The following is a 20,629-nucleotide window of genomic DNA, read 5'->3' on the forward strand; positions in this document are numbered from 1 at the left end:
ATCTTGTACCCCACTGCTACATTTCGCTTCCTCCCAGGCTTCCTCTGTGATGCGGCGTCCATTTCTCAAGCACTTGAATTTCCCCCTTGAGATGTGCCTCCACCACCACCTCCTAGGCGCCTTTACGCCCAGGGATGCGCCTATGATTCAGTTCTCTCTGGGTGTGATCTGCATCCCGCACCCACATTTGGTTGGAGATAATCAAAAAGGAAAAACCATAAAAATAGCAACTTATTCTTCAACGTTGCACATCAACTTCACACGCGTCTGTCAATCTATTAACCCTGTAATCAGGAGTCCATGGAGAGAGACAGTCCACTCAGTGCTCTGCTTTCCAGACACATGGCCCTCCAGGTGGGCCTCCCAAAATTTCTGGTAACACCAGTGCTTAAGGAAGAACAGAAAATGACTCATTTTTAGTAGACACATAAGCAAAACTAGGGTCCTTATGGGCGAGTGGACAGCCGGTCTGCACGATCTGTGGCTTTCAGTGACATCAGAATCCCCTCTTTCCAGGATGATCCCTGATCCAGCATTTCCTTCTTTTTATTTTTGCTTTTCAAGACAGGGTTTTTCTGTGCAGCCCTGGCTATCCTGGAACTTGCTCTGTAGACCAGGCTGGTCTCGAACTCACAGAGATCCGCCTGTCTCTGCCTCCCAAGTGCTGGGATTAAAGGTGTGCGCCACCACTCCCTATCTCTCTCTAGCATTTTCAACCTTGGTCCTGTCCTGTAGAATTAGATTTCACTCCCAGTCCCACCCTGGCCTCTCAGCCACCCAGTCACAACCAAACCAGAGTCACAGCAATTATTTCTGAAAAGCAGCTTTTTAATAATCTATTTGAACCCAGTGAGTGGGAAAGAATCGAAACGTATGTCCCTTTGAGAATACCTTTACAAGAATAACAAGCCAGAGGCGCCTCTTCCACGGGAAACCGACATCCCTGTGCCCTCACAAATGTGGGATTTCAACTCATATGCATGCCACGTATTTCCCACCCTACCCCACCCTCCACAGGTGACAGATTTACACACCAAAGGGGACTGGTTTCTGTAACTGGGGAACAGAATGTTTAAAAAAAGAAAAGAAATCCATCCAAGTGGCCAGATACCAGAAATAAATCAGGGCAGTTTACATACACAACATTCAACTTACACAAAAAGGGAAGCTTTGCTAATTGGAATTCAGAGGCAAAAATCACAAAGAGCAGAGAATCCAGCTACCCATAAGAGATGACTTAAGAAAAACAAAACAAAAATAATAATAATAAAAAAAAAAAACAAAAACCTCCTACTGGAGACTCCCCTTCATTACAAAAGTATGCAAGCAGTCTCATAAAAATGAAGCCCAGGCATGCGGCTCTCTCTGGACACGAGAGCATAGCTAAAATTCTCAGCATGGAATTCATGCCTGGACCACTGCCCCTCCCTTTAGGACAAAAAGAGAAGGATGGGGGGGGGTGGTAGCAGGGAAGGGATCCACCTCAGGGGTGACACTAGAGCCCCCCCTGGGGCTGGGAATGAGTTGCTGTGTGCTCAGCTAATTGGGGATCTCAATGGCAAGTGGGTCCCAAATGTTGGGCATCCTCGGGAGCCTACAAGGTAGAGGTGCAAAGAGAAGAAGCCGGTCTGCTTCGTTCCCCCAGCTAAGGCCTTGGGAGCAAAGGTGGATGTCATGGCAAGCTCGGGGTGGTTTTCTGGGAAGGGGGCTTCTGGATTGGACAGAAGTGCACAGACTGTGTATTATGTGTTCCTCCAAGGATAACCTCCCAGTCACAAGGCCCTAACCCTTGGCACTGCAGAATGTAACTGGATGTCGGGGGAACTTCTCAGTGGGAACCAGCCCCTTCACCAAGAAACGCTATTGCCACATAGCACAGCGGCTGAGGCACATTGGTGGGGGATTCAGAAGAGCAAAGAGAGGAAGGGGCACCTGTAAGCTGCCTCAGGACGGGTGGGCAAATCTGAGTCTCCACCATTGTGCCACACAACTGGGCATCTGCTTCCTAGAACGAGGCAGGGATGGAGCACGGGAGAAGACCTGGGCTCTAGGTTGGGCATGAAGCAATGGGGCAGAAGCAAGTTACAGCTACAGTGCCGTATCTTGAGGCTTGCCTGCCAAGTACCATTCCACGTTGAAAGTGGCAGGCAGCTGTACCTTTAGGCAGCCTGGTCCCAAGGCTGAGAGCTCAGGTTGGCTGCTGGGGGAGAAACCGAGCTGTGTGTCCAAATGGTGGGGGCTTAAAGATTGTCAAAGCCTGGCTGGGAGCTGCTCTGTGGGGACTCAGGGCTATTCCTTACCAGAGAAAAGACCACAGCCTTCCCACGAGGGGTCACCAGCATCCTTGGGTACCTCCCCATGCCTCACTCTGTAGGGAAAGGAACACCACGACTCCAGGCAGTGTTAATTTATCTAAAATACGGGGAAAGAGGTAGCTGTGGAACCTTGTGCCACCCAGTACCACCCTCCCCTCCTCCCACACACACTGGGCCAAAGAAGGCAGAAGGAGATAGGGCTCTGGAGACAGGCTAGCGGGGTCCCCTGGTCCTCAGTCACTGGGCTGGGCAGGATGTCAGTGAATTTTGCCTAGCTGGATCTTCTTCCATGCTTCTGAGGCTGTGAAGATGCAGGAGTCCAGAATGCCAGCGACAGTGAAGGTCCCACCAATGATGGCACAGATCTGTAAGAGGGGGAGAAAAGGGAGTGTGTCAGAGACCAGTGCCGAAGAGGCATCAGACTGCCCTGCCCCTGCCCCACAAGAGGGTGAGCTCACTCATGAAGAGACAGTGCCCTTGATGCCCATTTTGTTTGCCATCTTGTCACCAGCGCGGTTCAGGGCTCAAAGAAAACACTGTCACCTGTGCCAGCTCCTGTAGTTCCCAGATGAACTCTCTGAATGAGAAAGGGGCTTATTAACCCATTTCACCAATGAGGAAAGCGAGCCTTGGCTGGGTCACTTCCCAAAGCTCACCAAATAAGCAGCTGTGATTTGAACTCAGGTCTGTCTGGACCGTAGTGTTAACCTACTCTAGGTTTCTCAACTACTTAAGACTCCTATTTTCAGGTAAATGATGGCGGGTCAGAAATGTTGATAATTCTGACCCAAGGTCATATAATATGCAGGTCACCTGGGACTGCAGTCTGGGATTCACACATCCACACTGTCTGCCTTTGACTGAATAGGCACAGTGGCCGGTAAGCTTAGGACCGGAAGCACTCCTACTTTTTGGAGTTGGCATTCCTCCTGCAGACAGGAAGTGAGCAAACAGACTCCAAGCAGCAAGATCACAGCCGCAGAAAGGACCACCAAAGAGGCTTCTATGGCTTTCCTGACATTTGAGTCCAGACAGTTCTTCATCATAGCAGGGTGTCCCAAGCACTGACAGGTGCCAGAATTGCTGCCAAAGCTCAGAGGTCTGAAATCATTTGGCTGATGCCATAGTAAATGGCTGAACTGGGGTTCAAAATGTTAGAGCTTGTGTTATTATTTATTTATTTACTTATTTTTGTTTTGAGAAAGGGACTCATGTAGCCCAGGCCACCTTTGAACTCATATAGCCAAAGATGACCTTGAACTTCTGATTCTCCTGTCTCTGCCTCCCAAAGTGCTGGGATTAGAGGCATGTGCCACCATCACAGGACTGAGTCTTTGCTCTTAACTTGACAGCTTCCTGCTTCTTCAACAAGAAATGCCCCCAGTTAAATGGATAGCGTACAACCTTGGATTTGGGTTGTGGTGCAAAAGTTCTTGTGCCCACAGAATACCAGGGAACCAGAGATGTGAAACGCTCAGAGCCCTCATCTCAATGGAGGAGGTAAAACACCTGCTTTCCTCCCACACGGCTGCGAGTGGATATTGGTAAAGATCTGGTGATCTTTTTGCTATTAGTGGCTGCAGACCTCACCCAAATCCCCCAGAATGCTTTTTCCCAGACTCTCCATCCCTAGGCTGTTGCACCGGGAATGGAAATAATTGTTGCCTGAAAATCTTCCTTCCAACTGCATTGTTTTAAATATGGTGACAATAAATTGCCTGGCATCATACTCCCTGAAGTCTGATCCCAGTTGATGAAGTCAGTCCGCACCGGGTTTTTGTCCTCATTTCTTCGTGGGTTTGCTTCCCTATATGACGCCTGCAGGCTCCTTCTCAGATTTGGATGGATTTAGGGTTGGCCCATGTCACTGGGGTGCAAAGGCATGTCCACAACCACCTTTTCTCACCTCTTGTCAGGTGACTTTGATCCACTATAGGTGTGATGGCTACTCTTGGTTGTCAATTTGACTGCATCTGGAGTTAATTTAAAGCCCAACCAGCTGGGTATACCTCTGAGGGATTTTGTTTTCTTAATTAAATCATTTAGAGTGAGATGACTCAATTTTGATCTGGACCTTTTGAGGTGGGAAGATTACCTTTAACCTAGGGCACATCTTCTTCTGGAAGTCTAAACAAAAGACAAGGAAGAAGGAAATGCTCTCTTTGGCTGCTTGCTCTCACTCTTGCTGGCAAGTCCATTCATTCACTGGCATTGACATCTGTCTCTCTAGGATTCTGGCATCTACTGAAGACCAGCTAAGACATCCAGCCTCGTGGACTGAACAACTGCTGGACCCTTGGACTTTCTGTAGTAGCAGCCATGGTTGGCCTAGCTCAGTGGTTCTCAAGCTTCCTAATGCTGCAACCCTTTCCTTGCGTTGTGGTAACCGCCAACCATACAATTATTTTGTTGCTACTTCATATCTATAGTTTTGCTACTGTTATGAATAGTAATGTAAATATATAATATACAGGATATCTTCTGATACGCAACCCCAAAGGGGCTGTGACCCACAGGTTGAGAACCACTGCCCTAGCTGGCCCCACAGACCATAGGCCATTCTAATAGATATATTAGATATGTAGATGCCATATTTGTTAGGATTTACATATATATTCATTTTATTAGTTTTGTTTCTCTAGAGAACCCTAATAGACTAATGTAAGTGGGCTCGGCCATGGTACTGGGTAGGCCAACTGCATTAAATCTGTATTTTTAAAGATCTTTTCGTGTATGTATAATATGTATGTGTGCATTCATGTGTGTGAGTGTGGGCACACGTGTGCTGCCCAACTCATGCAAAGGTCAGAGGACAACCTTGGGTGTCGGTTCTCTTGTTTGACACAGAATCTGGGCCCAAGAGCTTCCAGTGGTTCTCCTGGCTCTGCTTCCCATTTCAATACAGGAGCACCGGGATTACAGATGTGTGAGCTGAGCCCAGCTTTGCATGGGTTCCAGGGATTCAAACTCAGAGCTTCTCATTTGCAAGGCAATCACTTTACCTAGCTGGTCATCTCTGAAGCTCCCCCCCCCACACACACACATACAAACAAATTGGAGACAAGGTCTCTCTACATAGCCCTGACTGTCCTAGAGCTATGTGGACCAGTTTGGCCTCAAGCTCACAGAAATCCCCCAGTCTCTGTTTCCCAAGTGTTGAGATTAAAGGCATGAGCCACCATGCCCAGCCCCCAAGTATATTTTTGATCTTACTATTTTCAACTTATGATGGGAATATGGAAGTCAACCCCAACAAACATGGAGGAGCATCTGTAATAACGAGTTGTCAAAAACTTGCAGCTTAACCTAACTTATGCTTTACATATACACACACATATACATATACATTAAATTTATTTAGTTATATATATTTTTTGAGACATGGTTTTTCTGCATAGCCCTGACTGTCCTGAAACTCAGTATGTAGACCAAGCTGGCTTCAGACTCACAGAGATCTCCCTGCTTCTGCCTCCCAAGTGCTGGGATTAAAGGTGCATACACTTTTTTTTTTAATGTCGATTCCTATTCTCACACTTATTGAACAGCTCTGGAGTTGCACCTGTGAACAGACATCTCCTGACATGTAACTGCCACAGGACTCTGGGTGGCGGTGGTGCACTCAGGGATGATTTGGTGCTGAGGGGTGGGAAGCCAGGAGACAGTGGAGGTGAGAGGAGGGCATGCCACACTGGCATTTCTCTTTAATGTGCTGCTTTCCTGCGATGAGCTAAGCAGAGGCGTGCAAGGTCTAAGACAGAGCAGGTCTGTGTGGATGCCTCTAAGTAGAGCAGCTGCCATTCCAGCAATAACAGCCTGAGAAACCCGAGCAGCCCCCCCAGGGAGCGGAGAGGATGGGGCCCCCGCGCTGAGGATTATGATGAAGTGTTCCTAAACAGGCCAGCCCTCGCCCCACCAGTCAGTGCATGACGCAGGGGCACTTTTCAGGGAAGATGACGGCAGGGGACCTGGTTTATTTCGGTAGAGTGGATCAGATGATGGCAGATTTTATACCACAAAATGCTTTTAGAGCTTGGAGCGGAGGGTAGGAAAATGTGACTTAAGAGCAATGGAGCAAAAAGAGAAAAAATAGCCCCTCCATCTGCCTTCATCCACACATACCGTGGAGCCTGAATTCCTATGACTCACACACACCTGGCACCCGGCTGAGGTCTCTTTGCACTGGGCTGGCCCAGGGGTAGAGGGAGGTGACATATGCACGGAGCACCCCTCCCCCCCAAGAAGCAGCCTCTGGGGAAACTGAGGGAGCACACAAGCTAAGCAACAGGCCCAATCACAGTGCCAGTCCAGTCACTGACAGCCTGGGGGGCTGCAGTGAGCTTCCCTGTGGATCTACTGATGTCATTCAGCCCACATGTACATTATGTCTGCTGAAGGAAAGAAAGGAATTCTGATATGTTTTGGGGGCTTCCTCAGGGCTGAGGAGATTCTAATGGTCCACCCTTGCTTTCACTTCAGTGGTCCCTCATCCTTGGGGATACATCATAAGATCCCAGAGGTACCTGGAACCAGATAGTTTCAAACTTAATACTTAATGTACACTTAAAAAACAAACAAACAAACAAACAAACAGTACCTACTAATTTTTTAGCTTACAAATTAGTCACAATAAAAGACTAGTGATGATAAAATAAGAATGCCATATTTAGTAATATTTAAAATCTATGGACCACTTGTTTCTGAAAAATGCCTTCCAGTATTTCCACTCTGTGGGTGACTAGGAAAAGCCACAGGACACCGTAGCAGCCCACCGGCATCCTCAGTACCCACTCGAATGAGGTGGACTAGGGGTGCAGAGACAACTAGGAGGCATGAAGCACGGAGGTCCTGGAGTTGACACACAAAGGGACATGGCAGCCACCAGCACCAGGGTGATACCATACTGGGACTCACTGGGGAATTATGGTCCATCCCTTGTCCTGAAAAGGTCAGGGTTCTTACATGGGAAATGAAGCCGCCAGCTGTGGAGGGTGTGATGGCCCCTAAAGGTGAGTTTCCCAAGAGGGTGGCAGGAGCATAGGTCTCAGCACTGATATGTCTTGAGCAATATGGGGAACAATAAATGGACCAGTTGTGAGATGCAGCTAGAGGTGATGCAGGAGGGATGTTAAGAATGACCTCAACAGAGGGCGTGGCACTGGACACTCAGTGTCACCCTGACCTGCAGGGCGGGGCCCAAGGTCAAGGTAGAGGAATAAATGTGTAGACAAAGCAGAAGGCACCACAGACAATAAGCTCCCAGCCTGTTGCTGGCCATCTCTCTGGGGGTGCAGAGGTGCGGAGGGGAGCATGTGCCTCCCCACTGCACGTGACCAGGGCAGGCAGGGGGTGAGGACTGGGGAATCTACAGAACCCATTCTCTGGGGCTTGAGCAGTGGCTGCCATGTAAGTGTCTTTCCAGGTATCGATTTCTCCATCTATAAAATCAGAAGAGTAGCCTCACCTTACTGACAGCCATTCTGGAGAGAACCTGGAGTTCAGTGCGTGTTCAGTAAACCACACCTAATCTCATCTCTCAGTACCCAACCTTGCTGCTAAATGTGTAATCTCTATACTTGAGACCCATTTTAATCAGAAAAAATAAGTAAAATACTACCAATTATTTTATTTATTTATTGATTGATTGATTGATTTTGTTTTTTTGAGATAGGGTTTCTCTGTAGCTTTGGAGCCTGTCTTGGAACTAGCCCTTGTAGACCAGGCTGGCCTTAAACTCACAGAGTTCCACCTGCCTCTGCCTCCCCAGTGCTGGGATTAAAGGTGTGCGCCACCACCGCCCAGTTGTTTCTTATTTATTTTTATTTTATGTGCACTGGTGTTTTTGTCTGCATGTATGTCTGTATGAAGGTATTAGATCCCCTGGAACTGGAGTTACAGACAGCTGTGAGCTGCCATGTGGGTGCTGGGAATTGAACCCTGGTCCTCTGGAAGAGCAGCCAGTGCTCTTAATTACTGAGCCATCTCTCCAACACCCCAATTATTTCTTAGAGGTTTTCTGTCTCAATTCCTTCTCTTCCTGGCACTTTCAGGAAGACAAGTCCATCATGGAAGAACAGGACTGCAAGATTTTCTAAAGACTCCGCAGCTACCCAAGACCAATGCTGGCGACAGGGTTCAGTAGTCAGCCTGAGTCTTACCAGAGGGGGTTGCTGCCCAGGAGAGCATAGTTTAGGGGTGTGTCTGGGAGTATTCATGAGGAAGAGCCTCCCTCTGGGCCAGGCTCCTTAGGTCAGGTCCCTTTCACTTCCCTACTCAGGGAGCCCCTGGTGTTTGGCCTGTGTCAATCCTATCATTTGCTCTCTTGTCTTCATGGCCAAGGGAGAGAAGGCAGGAGTCATTGGTAAAGAGCAGGCGCTCAAAACACATTTGCTAAATAAGTAGACAGCAAGGGAACGCCAAGAATGAATAAGGAGTAGCTGAATGGGTTTGAGAATGAGCAAAGGAACGACAGGCTCTCCGTTCTGCAGGTTTCTGGGAGCTGGTGCAAAGGTGGGGTGAAGGTGAAGGCTTGTGAAGCAGGGTCAGGCAACAACCTCACCCATCCCATGCAGCTCCTTTAATCTCTAAGCCTGGGCGGTGTAGTCTGGGGCTGTGAGGTACTCAGCCTGAGGACACCCTGGTCTTGGAGTCTATAGAACCAGGCTCCTAGTGTCTATGCCTCAGTTTCTATGCTTTTGAAAACAGGAAGACCATTTCTCAAGACTAGTATATCATAGAATGACCATCTGTGAGGCATGCACACACGCCCCGATGCCGCTGACCTTGGCCCTTGTCTCTCCCAGGCCTCAGGACAGAGGAACAACTGGGGTGAGGGGCCCTCCCTGCAGAGGGGTGGTCAGGAAGGAGGGCCACTGAGCCAGGAAGGGACATTATGGCTAGTGCCTGCCTCCCTACCCTGGTCAGCAGCCCCAGTCCCAGGAACAGAGCAGGACAACTGACTCACCTAGGCCCTAGTGTGCCCAAGAGAAGCAATAATGGTATCCTTTTCTCTGATCCAGCCCCTTCCTTCCCAGACCCTACGGTTTCCCAAGCTTCTGTGGAGACCAGAATGAAGCCAGCTTACTTGATCATTTCATTTTGCAATTAATTTTTAAATTGCATCTACTTATAAACACAGGGTCATGGTGCCCACACGGGGGTCCAAAGACAACTTGTAGGAGTCAGTTCTGTCCACCACACGGGAGCAAACTCAGGTCATCAGTCTCGTGATACACTGAACTATCATTTCGCCAAACCTAGGTTATTGTTTTCTTCTTAGCAGCACTTGGGCCTCGAGCGTGCCAGGTAAGTGTCCTGTCCTGGAGTTCACGCCCTAGCATAACTTTAAAAGATGTATTTCTTTATGTCTTAACTCTGGCTTTTAGTTCCTCATGCTAGGGAAGGCCTGGGCTAGACAGCTGAATTCTTGTTCCACCAGAGACCAACATCTTCCTGCCCCTCCTGGGCCTATGTTTACTGCTTAGTGGCTTTCTGTGACAAAGCCTGCATCCCTGCCACTCCGCAGAGGGAAGGAAAGGAAGCGCTGGGGCAGACATTCCTGGATGGAAGCCAGCTCTGTGATTTTGGCCAGAAAGGCCAGTTTAATTCTCCGGGCCTCAGTTTCTCTCACCTACGCCTGGGGTGGCTAGGAGGCCTCGGTGACCACAAATGCCAGGAACTGATCATCCTACCTCTTCCAGGCCATGCGGTTTCAAAGCTTGTGGAAAAGGCACAGTCAGAGGAAATAAATAATGAACAAAGTCTCATCATATGCTGCTGGAGGCAGACAGGCTGGAGCCGCAGATGAGAACACCCAAGTCGCAGAGGCGAGGGCCTGGAGGGGTGGGGGGAGCATCAGGAACGGAAGCTGATGATTGGGCTCTGGAGGGCTTGGGATGGGAGGAAGGGAGGGATGGTGACCTCCACTTAGCACGTCACGTCTTCTGGACCCCTTACTCTCAGGCCCTAAAAGTCTGAGGGAAAGCTGAAAACTCTCATTTCTGCCCTACCCCAAAGCTCCTCCTTGGTTGAGCACCTATGTCTTTCCCTGGGACCATGTTCTCTCCTGTCTTCTCATTCGGTTCTTGTAATTGTGCCGCAGAAGAGAAGGCTTGTCCAAGGTCACACAACAACCAAGAAAGGAAGCATCACCAATTCAGGTGAGGGAGGCTGCGGGTGTTTCTTCTATCGGCCTACGTTGGCCCCACCCCTCAAAACATCTCCTCTTGCTTTCTTAGTTCTCCTACAGAGATCTGCACAGCAAATACCCTGAAATCAGGACATTCGAAAGCCCTGCTTGCAGAGGTTGGGAAGTGAGAAACTATGCATCATTGGGACTAAACCTCCTTGGACCACGGTGCCCAGTGTCTTTCCTCCTCTATCCCTTTCACCCACCTTAGAGACACGAGTACTAGAAGTTCCACCTCATCCGGCCTCATCCCCTCCACTTGCCCTTGTACGCAGCTCAGTTGCCCCAGATGGATCGGATCCCAAGGCTTCTGTACATTCCAGGCCTCAGCCCTGAATCACAGACTCTGGGCTTCGTTCTGGCCTGCATATCGCAGTGGTGGTGGCAGAGGGGAGCAAGGTGGGCACAAACCTGTCGTTCTTGGGTTCAGGGGAGAGAAGCAGACAGAGGAGGGCAGGACATCCACAGGGAGCTGTGAAGGCTGCCCCCTGCCCAAGGGGCAAAGTGGCCTTTTCTTAACCCACATTACCTTAGAGGAGGGTAGAAACTGTGTGTGTGTGTGTGTGTGTGTGTGCCTGCGCGCGTGCACACACGTGCATGTGATATACATGTCAATAAATGCCAGAGGTCAACTCCAGGTGCCATTCTCCTTGGTCTTGGAGACAGGGTCTCTCCCTGGTCTGGAACTTGCCGAGCATGCTAAGCTGGCTGCCCAGTGAGCCCAGAGGAGCCAGATGTTTGTACCAGCTACGGGATTAGTAGCACACAGCGCCATGTCCCAGCTTTGACACATGGATCCTAGGATGGAATACAGGTCTTCATGCTTGCACACAAAACACTTTTCCAACTAAGCTAAAGCCTCAGACAAAAATCAACCATCCAAATAGCACCCCCCCCCCCAAACCACAGTGTTAGGGATCAAACACCCGGCTTCCAGCACGCTAAGCATGTGGCTCTACCACTGAGCCATGCCCCTGTTCCTGTAGGTCTGAAGGTTGTCTCCAATCAACTTCCTCACATCTCGCTACAAAAGGCAGCTGGAAACCAAACACAGGTCCGGGCAGGGGAACTTGGAAACTGTTAGCCATGCAGCCTCGGGTAGATACTTGGTTTCTTTTTATGGCTGTATGTGTGCTTGCATGGTGGTAATGCCAGTTTATTTTCAACTGTGGAGTCTCAGTGCCAAGGTAAAAGTGACTGTCAAACAACGCTAGTATCCTAGACCAAGGACCTCATGACTTCTGGGGCCTCTGTCGTTGGAGCACTCATGAGAGCCCTTGTTTGGTGGGGAGATGTTACAAAGGGGACAAGGCATGGGGGTCGAGTCCCAGCTTCGTCATTCACTGGCTGTATGATCTTGGAGGAGTTTCCTTACCTCTCCAAGCCTTCACTGAATTCCTATCTAAAACAGAAACAGGAGAATCTCTACTGAGGTTCCTGGAAGGGGTAAGGGGGTAATTACCAAATTGCCTGTAGCAGATGCTGAGTAAAGGCAGCTGCCATCACTTCTTGCACAGCTGTCCTTTACACACCTGTGGACAGCCGAGTCCAGGCAAGGCACTGTGCTGGACGCTGGACCACCATGGTAGATGAGTCATGACACCTGGAGGCTATAGCTGGCCCTGACAACTGTGGAGTGCAATCTAAAGCATGGAATGTTATTTTCCTGGTAAGGAAAGTGTGGGGGAGGACAACGGAAAGAACATGGGGTGGGGGTGGGACTTACTCCAGCCAAACGCCCTCATCCCGAGGCCCCTAAGTGTCTTTTCGGTTGAAAGGGCTGCATGATCATGTTCAATGGGAGCATACCACCAGCCTCTGGTCATGCCAAACCTAATCTGGCACTTAATGGCTTCTGGGTATTCCCGCTCTCAAAATAAACCATACATAGAAAGAGATCTGATACCTCAAGTTATTCAATCTGTTACCACAGCCCCCTTAAATCTCAAAAGATGGGCTTCAGCAAACCACAGGGAGCAGATATGGAGGGGTAGGGGGAGATCCAGGCACGTGCACACAGCCAAATGCAATGCTTATTCTTCTAGCAGAAGTATGTGCTGCTAGAGCAAGAGGGGTAGGTTTGATGCGGTATTGTGAGGACCCAGAGAGAGGAGCCTTGGGAAGCCTGGTACTGGATACTACCGGGCATGTTCCCTGAAGACCTGACCCTGAGGGGAGCCCACAATCAGCCAGGTACCAGGTATGTGAAAAAGCTTCATTTGGTAGCTCTGCCCCTCGCTCCAGTCCCATCACAGCTGCTCGCCTCTGAAGCCGTCACATGACAACATCCCAGCCTGAGCCCTTCTTCAATGGCCCCCTCTGAGGAGCTATTTCCAGAGGACATCCACTTGGAGCGTGGCGCTTCACACACAAGTGTTTGACTTTAAAAGGAGAGGATGAGCAGCCTGTGGCAGGTGCCTCCACTCGGCCTCAGCCCCACCCACCCTCTGCAGGCTCCAGGGGTCTTTGTGCAGCACGTCTGAGGTCTAGCCTCACCCTTGCATCTGCTGCCCCGTGACAAAGGGCTTTGAAGCTTCATAGTGACGCCATCTGCCGGGAGCCAGCTGGCTCATGAGCTGACCCTACAGTTACCACGGCAACCAAGATGGTAGCCTTGGGCCTTCGGAAAACAAATCAAGCTAATGTCACGAGGTTGCATGGAGCAGTGTGGTTAGCAAGCGGGTGTGTGTGTGTGTGTGTGTGTGTCACACTGGGTGAGGAAGGTTGTTCCTGTGGCCTTGTGGAACCTCCAGTTCTTAGAATGTCAATGGTTCACCTTGACCTAGCAGGGAGTCCATCCCAAGGACAGAGCTGAGTTGGCCTTCAAAAGACTGCTGGACTGGTGTCTCTGCACACACAAGGTCCTTCCCAAGGCAGCCTTCTCTCCTTCATGTTCGGGCCTTGCTGAACAGGTACGAGGGCCTCCTCTCTGCCACTGTGGAACCCGGGAGCAAGGTTCTCATGACAAAGCAGTGTTTTGACATGAATGTTCCACACCACCAGGAAGCTCCTGGAGGGCCAGGCTCCCTCAGGCCTGGCACGACTAATTCTAGCAAACCGTAGGCAAGTAACCAAAGCTGCTTCATCTCTCAACCACTTGCCAAGGGATTTTTGATGCTCAGAGATTCAGCTGCTTCCCAGGAACAAATGGGAACTAGGGGTTGGGGCCCATGGAGGGGCCTTCTCAGCCTAGCAGTGCGGTGTGTCAATGGCAGTAGAGCCCCCAGGGCCTCTGAGGAGCAGGCCACACCTGCCTGGAAGCATGGAGGACATCTGCTCCTATCTAAGTGTCCGGCTCATTCGCGGGTTGCAGTGGGAACAGACAGGGACAGGCCAACACCCACATGCACTTAACATGTGCTCGCCTGGGGGGATCTTGGGTAAAGGCGTTTGTTCGCAAATCCCTTGATGTGGAGTTGAAAAGTTTTATAAATCTTCTATGTGTGGGTCCCTAGTTTTATCTCTTCTCCATCTTTGTGGCGAGTGGCAGGCTTTGACTATCACCGGGCAGGTAGGATTGAATGGTTCTTAACATTTAAGTCTCATTTTTTTTTTCAAGTCCAAGTGAAAGGGGCAGGATTTGCCGGTCTGCTCAGGGAAGAGCGGTTCTTAGACCTCGCCTGGCTCCTTTGGCCACTTGCTGGCATGGAGGTCTTTCTATACAGAGGCTGATGACCATTCCTCCGCACATGGGTGGCAAGCCCTTTCCAGCCTGCATGTGGTGTTTCAGCTCTATGTAGGTGCTATTTGTTCAACAGAAGCTTTAGCTTCCTATGTGTTCAGAGGATGGCAAAAGGCTATTCTGAGGCTTATCCAAGCAAGCCCCAGGCTTATGACACACATTGTATCCACCTGCTCTTTTTATTTGTAGAGTTTCCCCTTCCATGATGCTCTCTGAGCCTCAGAGGCCCGGGAGGTAGCAAGAACAAGATCATTATTCTTATGTCACCAGTTAGAAGCAATGGCCTTGTCACAGACACCTCCCTGACCACGTACATGCCTTGCAGCACCCACTCATCCCTCTCCCAGCCCTAGCCTTGATTTTCGTCTTGATGAATGCTACCACTCACAATCTTTGATTCCAGAGAGGGCACGAGACCTAGCCCAGGACAAGCAGAGAATTCCTTCCTCCAAGTCAGAAGAACAGAAAAACATCATGGGACCTCAGCTGAGACAAGGAGAGCACTGTCCTTTCTGGGGTTTGGCATGGAACTCCTGAGAAATAGAGAGCTTCTATTGGTAAATTCAGTCCGCGAACAAAGCCAGGCAGGACAGAGCCAGACGAAAAGACTGAAAAAGATGGAGAGAGACACTTCTCACCAAGTGTGTCACGGGATACAGCCAGGCCTGATGCGATACACCACTCAGTCAGCTGCATAGATCCCGTCTGTTCTGTAAGTCCTGACTAACACAGACCCAGCCCGCTACAGCAGGAAATGAACCAGCCAGGATTCCACACCCCAGATCTCAAACTATCATTCAAAGTATGAAATTGGGCCAAGTGGCACTCGGAAGCTCATGTGGAGGTTTCCCGGGCCCAGGAGGATTCCTACAAGTTCCAGGCCAGCCTGGATGACACAGTAAGACCCTAACTCACCCACACAAGGCCTTCCAATACGACATGCATCTTTAGGCCTCAGTAGCCAAATCTGACAGGTAGAGAGAGCAGTCCTGTCTGTCACCTCTGCTGACCCTGGCTTACCCCAGACCTCTGGAGTTTCTTGGATGGAGCAGGCACTGTGACCTGCCTGCTCTGTACAAGGGTGGTGAGTTGGATGCAGGAAACTGTCCACATGACAGAAATAATCAGTGCAAAACTAAACTGATAATCTAATGTTGTCCAGAGCAGAAGAGAAGGTGGAGAGAAAGAAAAACAAAAGAAGGCAAGTAGGCAGGAAGAAAGGACACGCCGGAGCCAGGACGGCCCTACTGTGAATGAAGACGTGAAGAGAAGTAAAGGGCACGCCATGGAGGCATGCCTTTGATGGTGGCACACACCTTTAGTCCTAGCACTCAAGACAGAGGCAGAGGCAGGCGGATTGCTGTGAGTTTGAGGCTAGCCTGGTCTATAGAGTTTGCTTCAGGACAGCCAGGACTGCAAACCCAATAAAACAAAACAAAATCCAACAAAAAACAAATGGTGAAAATAATTTCCATGAAACAACACCAAAAAGAGAAAATCACCAAGACCCTGGAGCCAGCAGAGATTTCCCTTAGGAAATCTCAGGCTGAGTGTTCTGAAAATACTGCATCACCTGACAGCGATCTCATGAAGTAACTACCAGGGACATATTGTAAACAAGTAAACAGGAATGGGGACTGGGCTGGGATGGGACAGTGCGGTCCAGAGCCCCGCCCATGCTTCCTGCTCAGATGTGGCAGCACTGTGGGGTTACAGTGAGTATAATGGTTTAAACACGCCCCACCCCCTCAGAGCCATAGGATTTATTCATCAGATGTGCTAGGTGGCCTCATCCAGCACATATCAACTAGGGGAAATGCCAGTAGTTCCAGCGTGCTTCTGGGGACACTTTCACCAGTCTGGTAGTCAATGCCACCTGAGTTCAACTGGGGCCTTGCAGGCCCTGTCTGTTTCCAGCAAGAATAGGTGTGGGCTGCCCAGACCAGGGAGCCCATGGCAGGTGCATGGCTAGCGACTTACTGTGGTGATGAACCTGTAGAGCGGTTGCCTCCTTTCTGTGTACTTGACCGTGATGGGGCTGAGGTCATAGCGGAACCAGATGGCCGGGATAATGCGGCCCGTGTGGCTGTAGGCAACATACTCCTATAGGAGAGAAGAGGAGGGGGATGGGAGAATTACAAGCAGAGCCAGCCTCAGGTGGGTGGGGGTGGGGACTGCAGGAGGGTGTCCAAGCTTCCTCTCATTCCTTCTCCTAAGGACAGGCAGCACAGTGGGGCATTCTGGATCCCTTCAGCTGTAGGAAATGAACCAAGCTAACCTAGAAATGGCACCAGAACTGAGCGCACATCTGAAGGGTAAGACTGGGAAATGCCCAGTCTGAGCATCTTCTTGGGTTACCTGGTCACATAAAATCTAGTCATTTATTCTATTGAGCACCTCTGCTGTTCTGGGATTCCTGGGATGATGAAGCCCCTCCCCCAGTGGCATCAAGGCTGCCAGGCTTGAGGAGACAGATGTCACTGTACCACTAACTTCCAACCGTGTTCGTGTGTGTGTGTGTGGGGGGGGGGACTCAAGCACTCATGGGGCCATAAATGAACTGTCAGTTCTCCCGAGGCGAATCTGGAAGGCTCACCGAGGGGACATTCTAAGTCACACCTGACAGCTCAGCTCAGAAGACATCCTGCCTGATGCGTGAGTGTGATGAGGACAAAGGCCACGTTGGCTTGAGCTTGGCCACAAAGTGGGGCCAGCACAGAGAACTGGAAAGTGAAGTGGCCATCCAGCCATGGCGTCTAAGAAAACACAGAGCAATGACTAAACGGCCACCACAGAGCGAAAGTGACAGGTCATCTTGGACCAGTCTCATGCCCTCCTGAAGGGCTTGGTTTTTCTCACCGCAGCCCTGGGGACCTAGTCGATGACCCACAGGATCTCCTGTCTGGGCCCTTCGGGGCATGAGTTCTGAGCATGCTCTCTTGTTTATAACAAATGGAGATGGGTGATGGTTACCCCAAGCCCCACTTGTGTCTCCTGAGCTGGTCTTGAGCAGCTGGGCTGATGATCCCGTGGACCCCACTGAGTCCTAACCTTCCACTGCACAGCCACTTCCATTCATAGGACAGGCTGGGGCCAAAGCCACGGAGAATGCTGGGCAAGCTGTTCCAGCCATCGGCCCCTTGCCAAAGCCTTGAGGGCAGCAGCTCAGGGCAGAGAAAACTCTGCCTTCCCAGGGGTGAGCTGAGAAAGCAGGGCGACTGTCTGGGTCGCAGCCCAGAGCTGAGGGGTGAGAAACAGGATGAAAAATAGCAGCCGTCGGCACCAATGACCCAAGTCGCCTTTGCAGGCAGAGTTCTGAAAATACTGCCTCATCTGACAGCGATCTTGTGAAGTAACTACCGGGGACATATTATAAACAAGTATACAGGAATGACTGGGCTGGGACGGGGCAGTGTGGTCCAGAGCCCCGCCCATGCTCCCTGCTCAGATGTGGCGGCACTGGGGGATTACAGTGAGTATAACGATTTAAACATGCGCCACCTCCTCAGAGCCCTACGATTTGTTTGTTGCCGTGCTGGGGGTTGAACCCAGAGCCTTGTGCACGCTAGGCACTGCTCTTCCACATCTGAGTTTACATCAGTCTTTTTTTGTAGTTCAGTGGCTAAGCATAGTAGTTCAACCCACAGGCATACATTGGTGGGAACTGGAGGTGAGGCCTTTGGAAGGTGATTGAGTTGGATGAGGCCATGGGGGTGGGGTGCCAACAGCACCATTAATGCTTCTGTGAGAAGAGGAAGATGCTTGCTCCTAAACTAGTGTGCTTGTGTCTCTCCGTGCCCTGCCCACTACTGTGTGATGATACAGCAAAAAGGCTCAGCACAGGCTGGGGACAATAGCTTTGACTTCTCCGGTTCCATGAGATAAATCCACTTCTATTCTTTATATTATTACCTAGTCTTCGGGCTTGGTTACATCGCCAGGGAAGAGAGTACACTAGACGCCATCTGTGACATAATGAACGAAAGAAAAAAGCCTCCCCAGAGAGAGCTATGGATCAGAGCAAACCAGAGCCGAGGGACAAGCTTCCTTCCCAAGCAGGTGAGCCTGGACAGCCCCGTGACAGACGGAGTGTGTGAGTGGTCAGGGGGCTCTAGAGCCCCAGAGAACCTCATCCTAATCTCGACGTGGCAGCTATACAGCTCTGTGACTACCTCTCAGTTGCTTGGTGACCAAATCTGTAAAATGGGGACAACAGTTATCAGGCATGGTGACTGAAAATGGTGACAGAAGCAAGGCGGTGGTGGCACAACTTTAATCCAAGCACTCGGGAAATAGAGACAGGCAGATCTCTGTGAGTTCAAATACAGCCTGGTCTACTGACTGAGTTCCAGGACAGCCAGGGCTACACAGAGAAACCCTGTCTTGGAAAAAAAGGAAAGAGAGAGAGAGAGAGAGAGAGAGAGAGAGAGAGAGAGAGAGAGAGAGAGGAAGAAGGAGGAGGAGGAAGAAGAAGGAGGAGGAAGGAAGAGGAGGAGGAAGAAGAAGAAGAAGAAGAAGAAGAAGAAGAAGAAGAAGAAGAAGAAGAAGAAGAAGAAGAAGAAGAAGAAGAGAAAACACACACAAAGAAATTGGTGATGGAGGCAGGGAGCTGGGGGGGGGGGTGTCTAGCTCCTGAGTACTTGATACATGATAGTGCTCACCCCAATCATGATCACAGTCAATTGAGCTAAACACCCGTCATTTACTTAGGGTTTGGGTAGCCCTGCAACAGCGGAAACAGGAGAGTCCTGGTGGCAAACAGGAAACCCACCCACTGGGCTGGGGCAGGGATTTCCCCCTACTCCAAGTGCTTAAGTTATACTGGCAGTGCTGTTTCTGGAGAGGCCCAAGCCACTAACTGCAGGGTCATCTCATTTCCTTGACTCTGATGTCCCTCTGCTTCCCATTAGATCTGTCTGTCTCTTGTAGTGCTAGGGTCCTGGAACAGCCACAGCCACCTTGATATGGTTCCCTGGCTGAGCCAGAGCATCTGCCATGTGCTGATCAACAGGCACCTGAAAAATCCAGGACCAGAAAGAAGATGCCAGACCCGGGACATGGAGGGACAGTCCTCTGACTGCTGTTTCAAACATATCACTTCTTATCTCCTTGTTAGAGCTTCTCCCCTGGACACTAAGGCCACCACAATGGCAAGGACTGAGTATTTCATCTTTACCTAGACTAGAGAACGAGCCTGGTAGGACTACCTGTCCCCCAATCCCACCATACTCCTTTCAGCAGAATGCACGGGGGCATTGCCTCTTCTCTCAGCCAGCAGAGGGCGCAATTGCAATGCTCAGTCCATTTACAGCCCACTAACCTTGTTGGCCACTGTGTACTGGTAGGAGTAACGTTGCTTGCCACTCTTGTCCTCGTATACAGTGGGCACAATCTTCAAGATGTAGTCATGGGAGGCCAGGGCTGCAGGGAGTACAAAACAAGATGAAACGGGCTGGGCACTGCCAGGCAGGCGGCCCCGCATGCCATTCCAAGCTGAAGTCCTGCTGGCATTGCAGAGAGCTCTTCCCTCTTCTCTGGAATGCCACGGCCTGAGCATTTAATTCCATTTGCTGGGATCTTTGCATCTGTATTACATAACATGTAATATTCAGAAATGGGGCAACCATTAAAAAAGGGTGCTGAGAAGGCATTATCTCCAGAGCCAAGCCGTGAATCAGCATGGGGCCACGGGACACGTTCTCTTTAACGTGTGACCACACAGAATTATCTAGAAAGAGCTCCAGGAAATGGAGCAGCTTCAAATATCCCTTTACCTAGACTAGAGAGAGACCAGCAGGACAGCACTCCTCACCACTCCCAACCCCCACGAAACTCTCCAGGGGGAAAGGTGGGGTTCGAGAAAGACCCCATTTCATTATGGGTACTGTCTGCATGCTTTTGTTCTGAAAATAAATTGGGCTCTGGGTTTCAGAAAGAAAAACAAAAAGAATATTCCAGAAAGAACTATGTAAGAACTGATCAATCCCTGAGGATGGGGGATGTGCTCAGTACACGTGGCATTGGCTGCAGTCCTAGCATTGCGAAAATTAAAAAAAAAAAAAAATCTGATCAGTTTCTCTTTTCTTTATCAATAAACATCTGACCATCCAGCCCTGCAATACTTCAACATAACCCTTCACCCAGCTCTCTCCTCTCCTCCAGCCTGGATGGGGAGATGCTGAGGACAGACCTGAGCCTGATATCCCTGCCCCCCAAATCCTACACAGAGCCTGGTACTGAGTGGACAGCGGCAAATCTTGCTGAACGAATGAATGGACAGAAGGATGACTGGACAAAGGCATGAATGGAGAATGGATCAATCAGCTGCTGATAAGCATGAGGTAACTGACACCAGAGCTGCCTCCCCGGGCATGAGGTAACCGGAACAAGAGCTGCCTCAGCCTTCCCGGGCAAGGACTGAGCCCTGCAGACCTTGGGACGCCAATA

The 20,629-nt window shown here is 50.2% G+C and overlaps 1 protein-coding gene across 2 annotated transcripts in view; it reads right to left on the minus strand.

Moving 5' to 3' along the window:
* Positions 1-807: 807 nt before the first annotated feature.
* The window catches only part of Ergic1 (endoplasmic reticulum-golgi intermediate compartment 1), a 105,019-nt gene continuing 85,197 nt past the window's right edge, over positions 808-20,629 (minus strand). For both annotated transcript variants that reach the window (XM_057776413.1, XM_057776414.1), the window contains exons 8-10: positions 19,503-19,603; positions 16,163-16,285; positions 808-2,680 (exon numbers count right to left, since the gene is read on the minus strand). In XM_057776413.1, coding sequence (XP_057632396.1) covers positions 2,573-2,680; positions 16,163-16,285; positions 19,503-19,603 — 332 coding nt within the window. In that variant the 3' untranslated portion in view covers positions 808-2,572. The remainder of the gene's footprint in view (positions 2,681-16,162; positions 16,286-19,502; positions 19,604-20,629) is intronic.

Source organism: Chionomys nivalis, chromosome 7 (assembly GCF_950005125.1).
Source record: "Chionomys nivalis chromosome 7, mChiNiv1.1, whole genome shotgun sequence".
NCBI lineage: Eukaryota > Metazoa > Chordata > Mammalia > Rodentia > Cricetidae > Chionomys > Chionomys nivalis.